Source organism: Cucurbita moschata, unplaced genomic scaffold (assembly GCF_002738365.1).
Source record: "Cucurbita moschata cultivar Rifu unplaced genomic scaffold, Cmos_1.0 Cmo_Scf00003, whole genome shotgun sequence".
NCBI classification, from domain to species: Eukaryota; Viridiplantae; Streptophyta; class Magnoliopsida; order Cucurbitales; family Cucurbitaceae; genus Cucurbita; species Cucurbita moschata.
The window spans coordinates 5,397,742-5,415,839 of NW_019268519.1; the positions used below are offsets into that span (position 1 = coordinate 5,397,742).

Genomic DNA, 18,098 nt, shown 5'->3' on the forward strand with positions numbered 1-18,098 from the left:
TTTTTTTTTTTTTTTTTTTTTTTTTTTTTTTTTTTTTTTTTTTTTTTTTTAATGTTTAAATCTTATCTAATCGAGTCCAAACATGGCTAATTAAAAATAAGATCAGGTATATAATGTAAGATCTCACATCAATTGGAGAGAAGAACGAGTGTCAGCGAGAACGTTGTGCCCCGAAAAGGGGTAAACTGTGAGATCCCACATTGATTGAAGAGGGAAACGAAATATTCTTTATAAGCGTTTGAAAATCTCTCTACAGGAGACGCGTTTTAAAAACTTTGAGGGAAAACAAAAAAAAAAGCCGAAAGACAACAATATTTGCTAGCGGTGGGTTTAGGATTTTACATATAATTAAGAAATAATATCTTCATTGGTACGAGACATTTTGGAAAAAACCAAAGGTAAAGTCGTAAGAATTCGTTGCTCTTATCATCTAATACTCATTTGAAAAACCAAAGGTAAAGTCGTAAGAATTCGTTGCTCTTGTCATCTAATACTCATTTGAAAAACCAAAGGTAAAGTCGTAAGAATTCGTTGCTCTTGTCATCTAATACTCATTTGAAGCTCCTGACCGCCCCAAAAAAAGAGGTATGCCCATCTCGAGTAAAGAAGAAGTAGTTCATGGGAAATCAAGTTGGGTTGGATTAGATTTGAATCCAATAACCAAAATCCCCGACCTCGTGTGAAATGCAACAACTAGTCCCGAAGTCCACAAAGCTACTCAGCCCAGACCACAAAATCAGCAACCGACGAGAACAACGAGTACAAGTAGGTCAGCTCACGAATGTAGTCCAAATATTAATTTGAACACTTCATTACTAATCATTTTAGTGTTATTAAGAACGTCATTGAGATTTTACGGACCTATAGATTATTGTATTTACAATGAAAAGATTTCCCCAACGACATCATTAGAATTCGTGTACATAAAGTTTGAGAGCCTAAGTCAAACCTTTGACTATCTGATCATTTGATAACACTTTGACTAAGGAGCTTAAATGAATCACAGTTGTCTGATAAGAGTGGGCCCCGCAAACGCACGTGCGGCTACTATTATTATTTTGTGGACTTAAAATCTTTATACACTGTTTAATTATTATTATTATTTTTAGTAGTATTATGACAGAGTGGCAGGTGGCAGCATCAGAGTGCTGCAGGCTCATCACATGTGATATAGATATGTTGCAGCGAATCAGAGCCCCCCCATGGAGTAATGGGCCCACTCAAGCTGAAAACTCTGCTCACATTATTGTTTTATTTAATTTAATTTTATTCCATTTTTTCTTTTGTTGGGATAGAAAAATATAAAAATAACTTTTTGTTTCTGTAATTTGGTTGGTTTTGTTTTGGGAAATGGTTTTGTGGCCGTTGATTTATTCTGATTAATGGAACGGACGACTGAGATGAAGCGTGTGGTGGGGACCCAGATTCTTTTTTTTTTCTTCTTTTTTTAATTAATTTTTTTTGGATGAATTATTGTGCTATCAGTGATTCTTTTTCTGTCTTGTCGCTCGTGTGCATTGGTGAACATGAACAGAGATCCATAAATACAATAATAATAATAATAATAATAATAAATTCTTTTTATTCTTTTTTTTTTCTCTTCCTTTTTCTGGTTAATTTGTGTGTTCTTCGGAGTATATAATGACGTGGATTATATCAAATTTGGTAGAAATGGCATAAAGGTAAATGTTCGGGGTAATTTTAGGTCAAAAAGATAAACCAAAGATAGAAAAACGCTCCATGCTTACAACATCGTCATGAGTGTTCAACTTTCTAGAAATATTTCTAAAATGTCACTCAACATAAAATTAAGTTCAGATTTCTAGAAATATTTTTAAGAGGTCACCAAACATAAAATTGTTCCAAACAAAACATGATTGTGTTACTCGAAAGGTACAGTTTATAGTTTATATGATTGTGTGACCGAAAAGTAAGGTACAATTTGTTAGTTAAGTTAGTTAAAAAAACAAAATTTCTATCCATATGACGCTTCAGAGTTGTAGGCTTTATATTCTGAAGTCCAATAGGAAAAGCATAAGTGGGCCGTTGTTAAAGCCCAAACGACAACAGAAAGAAAGAAAAAACAAATGCACCAGCCGGGAATCGAACCCGGGTCTGTACCGTGGCAGGGTACTATTCTCCCACTAGACCACTGGTGCTTGATGCCTAGACTTCAAACTATTTTGTAATTTATATAGTAAATATTATTTATTTATTTATTTTAATTCATCTCTTTATTTTGCAAAGCTAGTCACTGTCCACTAAACATTGTCCTTCAATTTTTGTTAGTTATTTATATTATTATTTTATTAAATGTTAATTTGTTTTTTAATTTAATTAATATCTCCCTATTGTATAGTTGAAGTTGGTGGCCCATTATCCCACAATATCTCCAAGTGGTTGTATTTTTTATTTTTTATTTTTTAAATATCATTTTAAGTAGGTTTGTTTCTTCTAGGAAGATGATGTTGGAAGTTTACCAAGAGTATTAGGGTCTCTATCCTGACACTATAAAAAGACTGATAGGGTCGTAACGTGTATAAGATCTTAATTTTTACAAATTTGTTTGTATGGCGGTCATACTCACGTTAGAGATGGAATTAGCAATCTAACTGGAAAGCAACGATCATGACAAGTCTCGATGTAAATGCTATAGTAGATATCATTAGGGCCGGGGTCTGGTAAAGATGAAAGTGTGTGTTACCGGCTAGGAGGGTCACATGTGATTCACTGTTCTCAAGAGGTGGTAACCATCCTTTTATTTCGAGTGGTGTTGAATCGTTCACCCAAACTTAGAAACAAGAAAGAGCAAATGCTACTACTAACGGAGATGCTAGTAATTCTGATGCAATGATGATAGGTATATCTATATTTAGGGACTTTGTTTTACTCACGTTATACTCATTTATCTTAACATCATTTGTGAGTCAGATGAAGTTAGAGTCAGGACCCTTGAGTTAAGTTGTGTTGCCACCACAATTGGGGTAAGTTTGTTGGCTTGCGAGAGAGTAAAACTAAGCTACGTTCTGGTGTTAGGTCAACAGGTAGAGGTGACGTTGATAGTCTTAAACATCAGGGCTTTAATGTAATTTTGGGCATGGACAATGTCCATGGGATGGAGAAGCCTTCCTCGTCCTCATCCTTGCCGCCACCTATCTCATTCCTCATTTATTTTAACAAGGATTAGGGCAGAGATTCCTTACAGGAAATTGGTAGGGATCGGGTTCCCCGCAATAATTTTTTCTTCCTTATTATTCTTATAAGGTATCGTCATTTAAAAAAAAAAAAAATCAATGAAATTTAGAAAGCTACTCTTTGAAATTATATTTATATTAAGTGGGGCGGGGGCAGGATGAGTAATATAATCGTATCCCGAGCCCTATTTATCTAGCAAAGAGAAATCTCTCTACCCCTTCTCCTTTTTCTCATTTAAACGGAGAATCATCATTCTGTTCGAGACAGGCTAACCCAGGACCTGACACTACAGATTAAATAGATATTTCAATGGAGAAAGACAAAAAAAAAAACTTTTAACCATACAAACCATTTTAACCTAACTGTTTAAACTTTTACCATTCAAATCATTAAAAAAAAATGTAAAACTAATAATCAAAATAATACTAAATAAATAAATAAATAGAAAAAAAAAAAAACAACAATTTTCACTGCCATAAAAGGCAAAAACCAGAATTCTGCGGGCCCCACAATGACTCATGCGGGCCCCACTCCACAAGTTTATCCACAAACATGAGTCTACTTGGCAAATAATAATTTAAAAATCTTTTAATAAAAAAAATAATGCAACTAACTTAGATGCCGCCGTACTAAAGGAAAAAAAATATCAAGTCCTCGCTGTCATTGGATGATATTTTAATTAATATTATTTTTATTATTTGTTTTTTAAAAATATTTTCAAAATTCTAGAGGAAGCATACATAGTTTTTAAAAATAATAATAATAAAAGAATTAAATTTAAAAAAAAAAATATGGAAAAGAGAATCATATAACTGAAATAAACGGTTGGGATGTTCGGATAAGTCGGATTAAAATAATATTATTAATTGCAAAAAATAAATTATTTTTTAAATTATTTTTGGAGGCTGGTGGAAATAGTCCTTCAATCCTATCAACAAAGACTCAGCAACAGCTTGACAATAACGATAAACTCGTGTGTGTGGATCCTACGTGTAATTCTTTTATTTTATTTTATTTTTTTTAATTTATAATTTAAATATTATCCCATCATCATTTATTTATTTAATTAACAATATAATTGAAGATTTATTATCAAATTTCAGGTGAAAAAAATAAAATAAAAGTATTTTCTTCGAGATTTAAATCATCCGTTTTTTGAAAAAGAAAAAAAAGATAATTATTATTGCGTAGAAAGAAATACTTTTTTATATATATTTTGTCGAGCCACTTTTGATATTCTTTTTTATTAATAAACTTTAGCTTAAATTTCAATTATTTCGCGATGAAATTTATTTTATAATATTTTTGTGGTTAATTGGTAACTAAAAATACTAACGGTAAATTAGTGGAAGTGGCCTAAAATATATTAAGCGTCCAAAGCTAGAGATTCTTAGTATCCTTGCAAAATTTCACAAATAAATAGAATCAAATTTGGAATCTAGGATGGTCACTCTTAGATCTTGACTTACACTTATGATCGAGACTAATCCAATTAATCGAATTAATTATTTAAATTTATATATATATAAAAAAGTGTGGATTTGTTGAGGGAGACGTATTTTGTACACTTAAATTTTTATTTATTAAATAAATAAATAAAAAAGAAATAATTTTTTAATTTTTATTTTTATTTTAAAAGAAGGGGCAAAAGGGAGATAAAATCGTAAAACTGAAATGAATCGTCGTCAGGTTTGAAGAGTTTCAAAACTCTGTAATCGCGAACCAGAAAAACCTGAGGCGGAAATTCATGAGATCAATGGATAGAGTATTCTCCGTTGACGGAATCGCCGATCAGTTCTTGTCCTCGCCGCCGCGAGCAGTTCCTACAGAGCCGGAAGAATCGTCGAAATTGAACCGGAGCGCATCGGAATGGTCGTTCCGGCGGTTCCTTCAGGAAGCCTCTGTATCGGACTCCTCGACTTCTCCGCCTCCGCCGCCGGCTTCTCCCTCCCCCGACGATCGATCTGAGAATAAGGAATCTGGAGAAAATGCGAATCAGATTCTGCAGAAACAGAGTAATCGGAATGAAATATGTAGTAGTAGTAGTGCGACGTCGAGGACGGAGAAGAGTAAGGCGGCGGAATCCGTCGAGATTGGACCGCCGTGTGTTCCATCGGACTCCGGTGACTATCAGGCGTTTCTGAAAAGCAAGCTCAATTTGGCGTGTGCCGCTGTAGCCTTGTGCCGAGTAAGATTTTATATTTACTTTTTACTCCTTTGGTTAAAAATCATGATTAGTTTTTCCATTTTTACCATTTTTACCTTTTCATTATTTGTAATTTTTATTTCAATAATATTTTAAAATATATTTTCATGTGCTTAATCCATTTAAAATATATGTTTTTCTAGATAATTTTCTAATTTTTTATAATCTTGTTCGAGTTATTCAATATTATAATTTTTTTTCTACCCTCGAGTTTTCACCTGATTCATTAATACCTTCAAATTTTTTAAAAAATTTCAAAAACACCTTTAATTTTTTTAAAAGATAAAAAATAAAACGTTTAAAAATTTAAAAATTTTAAATTTAGTGATTCCTCGATTCATGTGAAATAGGGGTCTTATATGATGAAAGTTCAAGATTCATGTGCAAGTTCCCTTCTAGCCTCATATTTGCAGTCTCAACCTTTAAAAGGTTTGCAATTTCATTAAGAATGAGAAATAGAATTGAGATCGAGAGTGCAGCAAACATTGATGGGACTTTTAGATCCTACTGGGACTTTTGATCCCACCAATGTTTGTTGCACCCTCGATAGCAATTCTATTTCTCATTTTTAACAAATTTTTATTTTTGACCACATTTTTAATCTATTTTTTTTTTCTTACAAGAATATTATTTTTGATGATCATGTTATAAAGATTAATGAACCTTTAGGAATTACTAGCTCACCTTGTGTGCAAAAAAAGGTCGGGATTCTTGGTGGCACGGCAACTATATCGTCATCCATAGAGCAAACGACTGATGAAGAAGATGATGTCGTCGAAGGAGAAGATGGTACGAGTGAACGTAAGGATCCTGCTTATGCTAAACGTGTCAGGAGGTAAATATTATAACATTTTGACTTTGTTATATTTTATAATTCTATTTTAGTAGAGTAATAAATTTGGTCGTTAATGGTCGTGTCTGTTTAGCTTCTAAAGTAATCGTGCCAAATTAGTCCACTTGTCTAGTAAACATGTCACGTTGTCATTCAGTTCGTTTGAGATGGATAATCATGTTGATCTGGATCCATCAAAGGATAATACACAAAAAGTGTAATAGTCCAAGCGTAACGCTAGCATATATTATTCTCTTTGGACTTTCCATTCAATGGCTTCCCCTCAAGGTTTTAAAACGCGTTTTCTAGGGAGATGTTTTCATACCCTTAATGTTTTGTTCTCCTCTCCAACCGACGTGAGATTTCACAATCCAACCCTTTTGGGGGCCAGTGTCCTCGTTGGCACACCGTTCGATGTCTCTAATACCATTTGTAACAATTCAAAGAGGATAATATCTACTCAAGGTGGGCTTGAGATGTTACCTTACAACCATTTAAAATGTATGTGCTAGGTAATATGAATATTTGGTTGCACTCATTTTGTTCGAGATGTCAATCCTCATCGTACCAAGTTAGATCCCAATTCCTTAAAATGCGTACTTCCACGACGATTCTCATGTCCAAAAGGAATACTGAAGTTGTCGTAGCCTTACCAAGTATTTGTCTCTCTCGATCCAAAGAGATACTAAAATTTCGGTTGGGAAGTTGAGTTATTTGATAGTGACTTGACCAAATATCACTTATTCAACGAGCGTTGTAAGTCACTATATGTCTTCACGATTACCAACATGAAGAACCCAATCAAACTCCAACAAAAACCGTTATCGTAGATACTAACACAGTTATTTTCTTCAGAATGCTTTCTAACAGAGAATCAGCTAGACGTTCAAGAAAGAGAAAGCAAGCACATTTGACTGAGCTCGAGACACAGGTCAACATCGAACAATATCAAATCTATCTAATTCTAATAAGTCCATTATAAACTCGATTGGATTCATTGTTGATAGGTTGCTGAATTAAGAGTTGAAAATTCTGCATTGCTGAAGCGTTTCAATGATATAAGCCAGAAGTACAATGAATCAGCTGTTAATAACAGAGTTCTAAAAGCTGACCTTGAAACTTTGAAAGCAAAGGTAAGTACAAAGTATTAGCTCGTTCTTCATTCGTTCCGTGTTGATACGACGATGACGAGAACCATGACGTTTTCAGGTACAAATGGCTGAGGAAACCGTAAAGCGAATTACGGGTTCGAAACCGATGTTCTATGGCATGTCGTCGGAAGTATTGTCAATGAGCATGCAATCCTTTGATGGGAGCCCCTCAAAGACATCAAGAGATGCAGCTAGCAATCATGCTGCCGACATATCTTCTGCTGATACTCAGCTGAATTGTGTGGCAAAAGCAGCAACCGTGTCAGGGAAGACGATGGTGAAAACAGGTTCCTTGCGTCGAGTGGCAAGTTTGGAGCGCCTTCAAAAGCGCATCCGGGGGAGCTCAGGGTGCTGTGAACCATCAGGAAAGGGAGATCAGCTATAACAGTGTTGTTTGTTGTTCTTGTTTTAAGTGTATGAAAGGCTTATTCTGTCATATTCTTTGAATGAACCTGATTGTATGTTTGAGTTCTATATCCATTTTGGAAGAATGGCTAACAAAGTAACCGTCATTCGAACCGAACTAAACCTAGATATGATATTGTCCACTATGAGTAAACTTTTGTGGTTTTGCTTTTGGTTTTTCCAAATGGTCTCGTACTAATGGAGATGGTGTTCCTTTACTTATAAACTCATGATCTTCCCCTTGATTAACGAATGTGGGTGTAACAGCCCAACCTCATCGCTAGTGGATATTGTCGTCAGCTTCATGGTTTTAAAACGCGTCTGTTAGGGAGAGGTTTCTGCACTCTTATAAAGAATGTTTCGTTCCTCTCTCCAACCGATGTGGAATCTCACAATCCACCTCCCTTTGGAACCCAACATTCTCGCTGGTACTTGTTCTCCTCTTCAATTGATGTGGGATCTCACAACTCACACCTCTTTGGAGCTAAGTGACCTCGCTGGTGCACCACACGGTGTCCACCCCCCTCGAGGCTCAGTGTCCTTGTTGACACACTGCCTGATGTCTGGCTCTGATATCATTTGTAACAGCCCAAGCCTACCGCTAGTAGATATTGTTCGCTTTTGCCCGTTACGTCTCGCCATTAGTTTCACAGTTTTAAAACGTGTCTACTAGCAAGGGAGAGGTTTCCACACCCTTGTAAGAAATGTTTCGTCCCCATCTCAATTATGTTCTCTATATATGCATGAACACAAGCCCGAGTTTCAAGAACACCCAAACCGAAAACATAATGATATGAAAAGCACGTAATTACCAAAAATAATTTGTAGCACATGTTAAGAATCACAACTCTCCACAATGATATGATATTGTCCATTTCGAGCATAAGCTCTCAGAGCTTTGTTTTGGGCTTCTCTATAAAACCTCGTATTAATGAAAAGATAGTATTCCTTGATTATAAACCCATGATCATTTCCTAAATTAGCCGATGTGGGACTCACTCCCAACCATTCTCATTCATACATAGTGATATAATTAAAAATTTAATTACGAAGGAAAGTAAACCAACTCCTTTGAACTTTGGAGCTGCTAGATGAGGCCCACTTTAGGCACCTAACTAGCCTTCGTACGACTTAAATCACTTACTTAGCCTTCATTAATGCTAAATTATGACGACAATTAGGAAATTGTGCACTAATTAACACGCTACTCGTTTAGGGTTCAAGATATCTAATAATTACATAAACAAATTTAGCGTATATTTTCGATCTCTTTTGAAAACTCGTCTTAATATGATGCGATGGAACAATTTAAACGTTTACTCGACGTTAAAAAATTTGCGAATGGAATATATGACTTGTAGCTTAAAATGATGGTAGATATTAGAAGTATATGACACACAAACGCTGGTCAATGCTTATCTGAATCAATATACAATAATTATCAAATGCATGATGAGGTGTAAATTTAAGAGCATTATCAACTTAATTTTTGTTAATTCATAATAAATGAAAATTTTATGAATGGGTCGGTTCATAGGTTACCCTAAAATTAATGGAGCGGAATAAATTTAAAAATATTATATTTTTTACCATTATATATACATTTATTTATTTAATTAATTTTAGATTTATTTTTTATTATTCATTCTCCTCGCCCATTTCAAAATTATTTTTTGACTATTTAATTTTTTTAAAAAAAATATATGTTCAAAATAGTTAGCAAAAAAAATTTAGTTAAATATTTTAAATAATAAAAAGCTCCTAATTTACTTTCATTAAAATAAAAATTTGGATAAATGACTGGAACAACTTAAATGAACCTATCCCAAAAAGAATTATGTTCGAATTGGATTGAGTTCGTTATTTAACAAAGATTGTTTGGGTTGAAAATTTTACAAATCGAACAATTGAGATCGATTTAAAAAACATTTCAACTCGACCTAACCCATGAACATTTCTAGTTCGAACTAGCGTGTTGTCCTTGAATCCACTTAAAGTCTGTGATGTCCTATATTGGTTGGGGAGGAGAACAAATCACTGTTTATAAGGACGTGGAAACTTTTCCCTAGCAAACGAGTTTTAAAGCCTTGAGGGGAAGTCCGAAAGAGAAAACTCAAAGAGAACAATCTCTGCTTGCGGTGGGCCTGGGTCGTTACAAATGGTATCAGAGCCAGACACCGAACAATGTGTCATTCTTCTCGCTATTCCTACATTGGTTGGGAGGAGAACAAACCACCATTTATAAGGGTGTGAAAACCTTTCGGGTAAGGATGCTGGGCCTCGAAGGGGGGCATTTATAAGGGCGTGAAAATCTTTCGGATAAAGACGCTGGCCTCGAAGGGGGGTGGATTGTGATGTCCCACATTGATTGGTTGAGAGGAGAACAAACCACCATAAGGGGAGGACAACAAACCACCGTGCTCAGAGGAGAACAAACCACCATAAGGGGACGACAACAAACCACCGTTCTAAGCAGGATTAAGCAGGATTGTGATGTCCCGTAATAATATCTTATGAAAAAAAAACTCCATAAAATTTTGTACTGGCACCAAACCAATCCCACATGTGAAAATTGCAAGAAAAAGAAGAAAAAAAAATCCAAATAAATGAACTAAAATCACAATCGTAATCATCAAACCGATAAACTTTCCAATTCCCAAAATCAAGATTTTTCCCTCAACAACGGCGGCCATGGTAATCTCATCTGCAACTTTATCCTTCACATCTTCCATTCCCAGGCTTCCATCGTTTTCCCCTCCGTTTTCCTCCTCCAAATCCTCCTTCTTCGCCAACAATGCCACCGCCAATTCCTTCAACAAAGGCGACCATAGCCATTCTCTGCTATTGCGAACCACCAGGTCCAGAAAGACGATGGATAGAGCTCATAAGGGTCTCACTTGTAACGCTCTGTTTGGACTTGGAGTGCCTGAGCTTGTTGTAATTGCCGGCGTCGCCGCTCTGGTTTTTGGCCCCAAGAAGTTGCCTGAAGTCGGGAAGAGTATTGGAAAAACGGTCAAGAGCTTCCAACAGGTATGTTTATGTGTGGTTTTAATCAATTGTGTCAGTTTGGTTGCTCGGAGATTGTTAATTGTTAGGGATTTGATACGGGGAAGATCTTTTTTTCCACTGGATTTGGATAGTATGTGGTGTAGATGTTTGGAAATTGAGTATTTGATGATTGTTGTTTCGTATATTCGGATTAGGGAAGATTTTTACTGAATTTGAAATGAGATTGAATTGATGCAAAGTACTTTTTAGCTAACTAGAAAGCTTATCTACTTTTTCATGGGACTTGAACAACAATAGTTTGGAATTAGATGAAGCCTTGGTTTCGTGCCTTTTTCTGGATGTAAATAGAAATGCTTCACTTAAAAACAGTCCTATCAAAATCTGTTGTAAGTTGTCACGAAGATGTATTGTCATACCTCTCATTTAGTTCATAACCCTTTTAGCTCATTTTGTCATTTATTTGGTTCATGTATGAGAATTAGTATTGCTATACCTAGATAAAGGCTTGTTTAGCATTGCTTTGAGGTGTGGAGTCATTGTTTGATGTCCCACATTGGTTGGAGAGGAGAACAAAACACTTTATAAGGGTGTAACCTTCCCTTAGTAGACACGTTTTAAAACCTTGAGGGGAAGCCCAAACTATTTGCTAGCGAGGAGGCTGTTCCCCAAAGGGGGTAGACACGAGGTGGTGTGCCAGTAAGGACGCTGGCCCCAAAAGGGGTGGATTTGGTGGCGGTCCCACATCGATTGAAGAAAGAAACGAGTGCCAGTGAGGATGCTGGGCCCTGAAGAGGGGTGGATTGTGATGTCCCACATTGGTTGGAGAGGAAAACAAAACACCCTTTATAAGGGTGTGGAAACCTTCCCCTAGCAGACGCGTTTTAAAGCTTTGAGGGGAAGCCTGAAAGGGAGAACTCAAAGAGGACAAAATCTGCTAGCGGTGGATCTGGGCTGTTACACATTGTTATTTTGTATTTGCCTAGAGGCAATTGGGAGAAACTTTGTTGAAAGACTTTGTTGTAGTGTGAGAGGGTGAGAGATACACTTGTAAACACTTTGGTTATAGTGTGATTGACTACCACCCGTGGATGTAGGAGAATTTATTCTCTCCAATCCACGTAAATCTTTGTGTCTCTTTGTTTAATTTTCTGTTTGTGAGTGTGAGTGCGACCAATCTTGCTTTCGCTTACGCTACAACAAATGGGTATCAAAACATTTTGGTTGTGGCGTTTGGGTACAACAAGTGGTATCATAGCATTGAAGGTTGTGGCATTACGGCACAACAAAGTCATTCCGAACATTTAAAATGAATCAAATAATACTTCTGTAACTGTCTACGAATCTGTTGTTCTGGCTCAGCTATCATAATAAAAATGGACTTAAATAGGTGGGAACTCCACACTCTTTCTTGAGAGGACCTTTAGTATGTTGAATAAGAAAAGAAGAAAAGTTCTTGGAAATCTCAATGGCCTGGTCGTAAGCTGTCTTACGACCTACCCAGTGTGCTTCTCTCATAATTTGTGTATTTTGTGCCAAAAAGTTGGAAGACCATACCCACCTGTTCTTTCATTGTTCCTTTAGTCAGAAGCCTTGATGTTCTTGTGTTGAAGTGTTCAATCTGGTGGAGGGTCTTTTAGTGTCTATCACACGGAACCTTTGCCAACCCCATCCTTTTAAGCGGAAAGCAAATGAGTTTTGGGATTATATTATCAAAGCGGTATGTGGGAAATAAAGGGTGAAGCATGACAATTAGAATCTATAAAACAAAGGAGTGGGAAATAAAGATTCAACGAGATAGTAAACAAACAGAATCTTTAACGGGTGGGAATCAGAGATTCGACCAGTAAACCGGAGAAACATTATTTTTACTGGGTCGTGTTTCCATGATTTGTTTTCTTAAAGAAGCAATTTCATTCATGAAGGAAATTTACAAAAACAGAGGAGAAGAGCCTTGATGCGAAGCATTTACAATAAACATTTCCAATTGGACTAATGATTGTTGGTATGATATTCTTGATACATTGAAGAAGACGATTAAGGAGGATTTCATGTTGGATCCTATCCATGTAGAAATGGGGAGATATTGAGATGTCTTGCTGCAGAATTGGCTAGAGATTTGTGCGTCTACGTTGGATGGTGACTATAGGTGACTTTGCTATGAACTTCGAAGATTGGAATGAAAAAAAAAAAAAAAAAATTATTAGCCAGCAGAGATGTTACTTTGTAGGTGAGTAAAAGTGTTACCTTGTTTATGGAGGTTTATTCATTAATAGGTGGATGAAGGAGGTCTCAAACCATTGGAGAATAATGTGCGTATTCTATTTCTCATGCCGTGCTATGAAAAGGAGAAACAATGCATAACGTTCACCCTATCTTTTCTCCAATCTTCGGGGGTAGTTGCTGCTGAAAGTCAGGAAGGTTGTTTGATATAATGCCACTACAAGTGTGCACGCGTTACACTCATGGCAAAAAGAAGCAGTCATGTATGGAACCCATTAGTTGAATTGTCTTCCACCTTCATTTTGATTTTTTGGTTATTCCCTTGTTTTAGATTAAGAAAATTTCTCAAATATTGGCTAATCCCTACTCTCTCCCACAACAACACTGTTAAGGGCTCGTCTGGGATCGAGTTATGGATCTCTCGTAAGTGGAGGTAGACGGTGTTTGTGTGGGGGAAGAAGTAGAATTCTTCTTTGACTTATTTTGAGTAATTGTAAGGCTCAAATAGAGGGAACCTTAAACCTTTGAGTTAAAGTACTCAAGACGAAATTGGAAATTTTAGGTACCATCTTCATTGATGTTTATGACTATTTGTACAAGTTGTATAATAATCATTGCTACATCAATGGAACCATGACTCAATCATGGAGGATCATCCTCCTAGAACAAAGGAAATAACTAAAAATAGAAATGAAAGTGGAGTCCTTACCACCATTGTTATATTAATAGAGCCATGACTCAATCATGGAGGATCATCTTCTACTAACACCAGTTCTTCAGGAAAGGAGGAGAAAAAGAGGAGGAAAATTAAATGGGGAAGGTTTCTCGTCTAAGTAAGACAAGAAATGAATAGGCACAAATTGAGGAATTTCATTCTGCCAAAGCTGAGCATCAAGTAATAGATTATGGGTCAAAACCATCGAATTTAAATTTGAATTTGAATTTGAATCATCAACTACTGTATTTAGTTGAACTTCATCCTCCCAACACTCCATCTTCCATTACTTGGTGAAGAAGAGGTAAATCACTGAATTTGAGAAATTATTCAAGCGTAAGTCACCATAAACAATTCCCAGAGGATCCAAGGAAACTATATCTCCAAGCTTAAAGGAAACGTTGCGACGTTTGTTGTAATAACGTTGAACCACAAAGGTTGCCGGAAAAATTTAAGAGTATCTTAGCAGTTACTCTTAGCTTGAATGTGAGCGGTCGAACATCAATGAAGTTAAGAGTATCTTAGCAGTTACTAATTCAACCATCGAAGTAATAATCAAATGCCTCAAAAGTGCTTTTTTCGGTACTTCAACAGTTAGTTTTTAATCGAAATCCATCCCCCATATCCTTCAATTAACTTTTGATGACTATGCTTGTATGAAACCAGTTCTCAATCTTCAGATGTAAATCACCAACCAATTGCCATTTTCCCAACACACATAAATCAGTGCTTTATCAGTTATTAAGGAATTGATCTGCACTTAAATTTTAAAGTAAGCTTCTGCTGAAGTTTTGATATCCTTCCAAGAAATATGCACAAACAGGTGACTTACCACCAAGAAACTTTCAAAATCCATTCTAACCACTTCATGAGGTTTGTGTAAGACTATTGGATATTTCTGATGTTGTTTGTTAATTGTTATCTTATTCATCTATTTAATGAATTGTATTGGATGTTCTTTTTATGTTTAAAGGTAGAAATTTACAATAAAGGTGTCAAATATTCATAATTTGTCGAAATATATGCATATTTAAGGGGGGGAAATTAACATGTCGTGTCCTACTTTTTTGAAAATCGATGTAATGATATTTCCATGTCGTATAGTATCCAATGTCGTGTATCTATGTCTGTGCTTCTTAGCCCACCAATTAACCCCAACTCAAATGCCAAAAAATGCTGCTCTATAGGATGGAAGTTGGTCATTTCAAGTTATTTTTCGCCAAAATCGATGCTTGAGAGACCATTTTAAAGAATTAAAAAAATGACATTGAAACCGAAGATTCGGAAGTTGTGTCAATCACACATGTTTACACTAACCAATCGAGTTTGTTAATTCAGTTTCGTTGTTGTCTTATTTTTTCAAATTTTGGATTAGACCCCTATTGCTCTTAGGCCAACCTTCGGAGCCATTTACGTTTGAGCATAACATTCTTTCTTATCAAATTGTTTATCCCTAAATAACGAATAGCCGGAATCATGGCATCATTTACCCAAAGTACATTGGAGCCCCCATCTCAGAGACAAAACAAACTAGAATTATGCCAATTATGATTATCTGAATTGAAGTCTAGCTTTCTTTCTTTCTTTCTTTCTCTTTTTGTAACATTATCAATTGCTCTGAAGTTTTATATTTCCCAAGGAATTTTCATTTCTTTCTAAACTTAGTAGTGTATATGTTATCGATATATTATGATTACAAAGATGACGTTTTTGTAATACCTTTATTATTTTAGAGTTATGAAAGGGAACTTCATATCTTGGACAAATTGAATATTCAGGCCTTGTAGTTTGTGTGCTACGTACCATATGAACCAACATTTTAAGTTTTCTGTTGTTATGAGTTCCCACAGGGTTCACTAGTTAGGTTCTTGCTAATTTCATTAACCTTGGCTATATTTGGAAGTGTCAAATGCACTTTTGACATGGACAAAAGAACTTTTGACTCGAAATGTTTAAAAGAAATCATGTAGGAGAGTAATATAAAATGCTTTTTGAAAAATTGGAAAGTGCCTTGAAATACTTTGTTGTAGAGCGTTATGGTCTATGTGCTTGATTGGGAAGTCCTTCAAAAGTACTTTTAAGAATGCATAACCAATTTTACTTTACTTTTGCTAATTGTACTTTTTTAAAACCATTTCCAAATACACTTTTAAGCATTTGTTAGTGAGTTAGAACATAATATGGGTAACGTAGGAGACATCTCTACTTTTCCCCTCGGGAATCCATAGAATTTACCGTTGCTTAGTTTTCAATTTACCTCTGATCATCAAATGAAATGTGAATAACCCGTCCTCCTCTCTTTGAAACAAGGGACGTTTCTGGTTCTGTCGGTGCTTGAAACAATTTAGTCTTCTCCATATTACTATATCTCTAGAGTCAATAATTTTATATGAGGAATTATTGAAGTCAATCACTTGCTGCCGTTAACTCTAGCTTTCTGTTGAGGTCTATTATGTGGAGGTATTCAAATTGGATCAATGATTGATTTCTAGGTTTCGTCGTAAACCTAATTGGTTAGTTCTAATAGTTCAAGTGAATCAAGGATAAAGTAGCTTCAAGATCGTTTATGAAACATGTTTTCAATCTTTCTTATTGATTTTCAAGCTCGAGGAAAACTTCAATTGCTCAATTTGTTAAAGAATCAGCTAAACAAAGTTACCTGCTTTTTAATTTCCTAGTAGGACTTATGTTTCTAATATCATTGCAGGCAGCTAAGGAGTTCGAGTCCGAGCTGAAGAAAGAGCCCGAGTCAATCGGAGAGACCGCAGTAGAAAAGCCTGCATCGATAGATGATGAGGAGAAGCAAGATTTGAAGGTATCAAACCAAAAGGAGAGTGTATGAAGCGGTAGGTAGTACCATCAATTTCATGTCCACTTGTTCCTATCATTGTACTTTATGTATGTGAATGTGTCTTTGGAATCTGAAGATCACTTAATGAAGAAAATTAGTTTTCCAGTGCTGCTCTCTAATAGCTATCATATTCCACTCTAATTAGATCAAAAGGAATTATGAGCTAAAAGCTCAAGAACAACCAGCAAGGCCGATCCAAGAGGGCAGCTTTTCTCCTTACTAACAACTATATCTGTATCCCTCCCTACATGATCTGCGTACCATCAACTTTTATATCACTCTCCTACATGATAATTCTTTTATTGGTAGTAAAAAATTCTTTTGGCCATGACACGATATCTGTTTCCCTCCCGCTCCCACGCCCTTCCGTATACACCCGCCACACTAAAATTCTAACCTTCCATTACAAAATCCTTTCTATCCTTCATTACTTTCGTTAATCGCTACGGGGGCAGATAGATTTCATTTGGGATACTCATTGCTCATGATATTTGGGACACTGAAGTAGCTTTTTTCTTCCTTCTTTTATATTCTGATATCATGACTGAACAGAGTATTTATATGCCTTTTGAATTCATGACTTTTGCTCTCTGGTAAATAGTTTTTAGATTTCTATGCAAAGTCTGGAATTATGCTATAACAGTTTGAATCGATTTAAAGTTCTGCAGCTATTCTTTTCTGGATGAGGGCGATAATTTGCTTATTGATTTGAAGTCCTGACTTTGTTTGATTTTTGAAAAGGATCAATTTCAATTCAAAGTTGAAAGCTGTAAGGCAAACTTGCTTTGTCTTGAACTGGTGCCTTATTTTATGTGCTTTATATGATAATAGGTCCATCGATTCATGAGTGTGACATATCCTTGTTTTATGCCTTACATTTTAAGCATGCACTTTTCTTCGTTTAAAATTGCTTTTGGGTGGGCAGAGAATTTGGCTTAAAGTTTGTTGGTTGTGGTCTTCTTAGGTGGCCCACTAGTTTGAACCATCCTATATGTAGCCAGGCATAAATATTATTGTACACTTCTTTCATGTTCTTTAAGACCCAAAATGGATGAGTTGGGAAATGTTGTGCTGTTAGATTCAACTGAACTTTCATTAAGTGCCTGTAATCTGCTGATTGAGACTCTAATTCAACCCTCTTACGTTCGTCATCAGATATCTAAAACTATGTTCTTATCAAGTCAGTGGCCGTCATGATCTTATGATTTTGATGCGCATTTTGATTTACGTCTTCCTCGTTTTGACTCGTTTTGACTGTCGAGTCGATCCAGGATGGTTTTCGTTTGTATTTTCGACATTTATGAAAAAGATGTAGAGGATTTGAGAGGGATTGAATGCTGTTCATTCACGAGATTTGTTTATATTTGTGTTTGTAGTGAGAGATTCTTTAGATAGTTACAGTATTGAATAATTTGCAACATGATCTGATGGATCTTTTGTAAAATTTGTCAAGATTATTCCTCATATGGACCCCTCAGGGAAGTTTTTTCTTGGAGGGAAGATATGGAATACCA

At 35.7% G+C, this 18,098-nt stretch overlaps 2 protein-coding genes and 1 non-coding gene across 4 annotated transcripts; 2 read left to right on the forward strand and 1 right to left on the reverse strand.

Annotated features, from left to right (window-relative positions):
- Positions 1–2,088: 2,088 nt before the first annotated feature.
- On the reverse strand, positions 2,089–2,159 carry TRNAG-GCC. Its single transcript has one exon. It is a non-coding gene; the product is annotated as a tRNA-Gly (tRNA).
- Positions 2,160–4,850: 2,691 nt separating this feature from the next.
- LOC111433256 (light-inducible protein CPRF2-like) lies at positions 4,851–8,015 on the forward strand. Of its 2 annotated transcripts, XM_023070245.1 has the most exons (6): positions 4,851–5,383; positions 5,752–5,830; positions 6,071–6,236; positions 7,089–7,164; positions 7,241–7,366; positions 7,443–8,015. In XM_023070245.1, exons 1-6 carry the CDS (start codon positions 4,943–4,945, stop codon positions 7,767–7,769), a joined length of 1,215 nt encoding a protein of 404 aa, XP_022926013.1. In that variant the 5' UTR covers positions 4,851–4,942; the 3' UTR covers positions 7,770–8,015. The 2 variants fall into 2 exon arrangements, with proteins under 2 accessions (XP_022926013.1, XP_022926023.1); XM_023070255.1 differs by lacking the exon at positions 5,752–5,830 and having other exon boundaries at positions 4,852–5,383; positions 6,103–6,236.
- Positions 8,016–10,401: 2,386 nt separating this feature from the next.
- LOC111439076 (sec-independent protein translocase protein TATA, chloroplastic) lies at positions 10,402–16,689 on the forward strand. Its single transcript, XM_023076793.1, has 2 exons — positions 10,402–10,819; positions 16,441–16,689. The coding sequence occupies exons 1-2, from the start codon at positions 10,481–10,483 to the stop codon at positions 16,573–16,575; spliced, it is 474 nt and encodes a 157-aa protein (XP_022932561.1). The 5' UTR covers positions 10,402–10,480; the 3' UTR covers positions 16,576–16,689.
- The last annotated feature ends 1,409 nt before the right edge of the window (positions 16,690–18,098 follow it).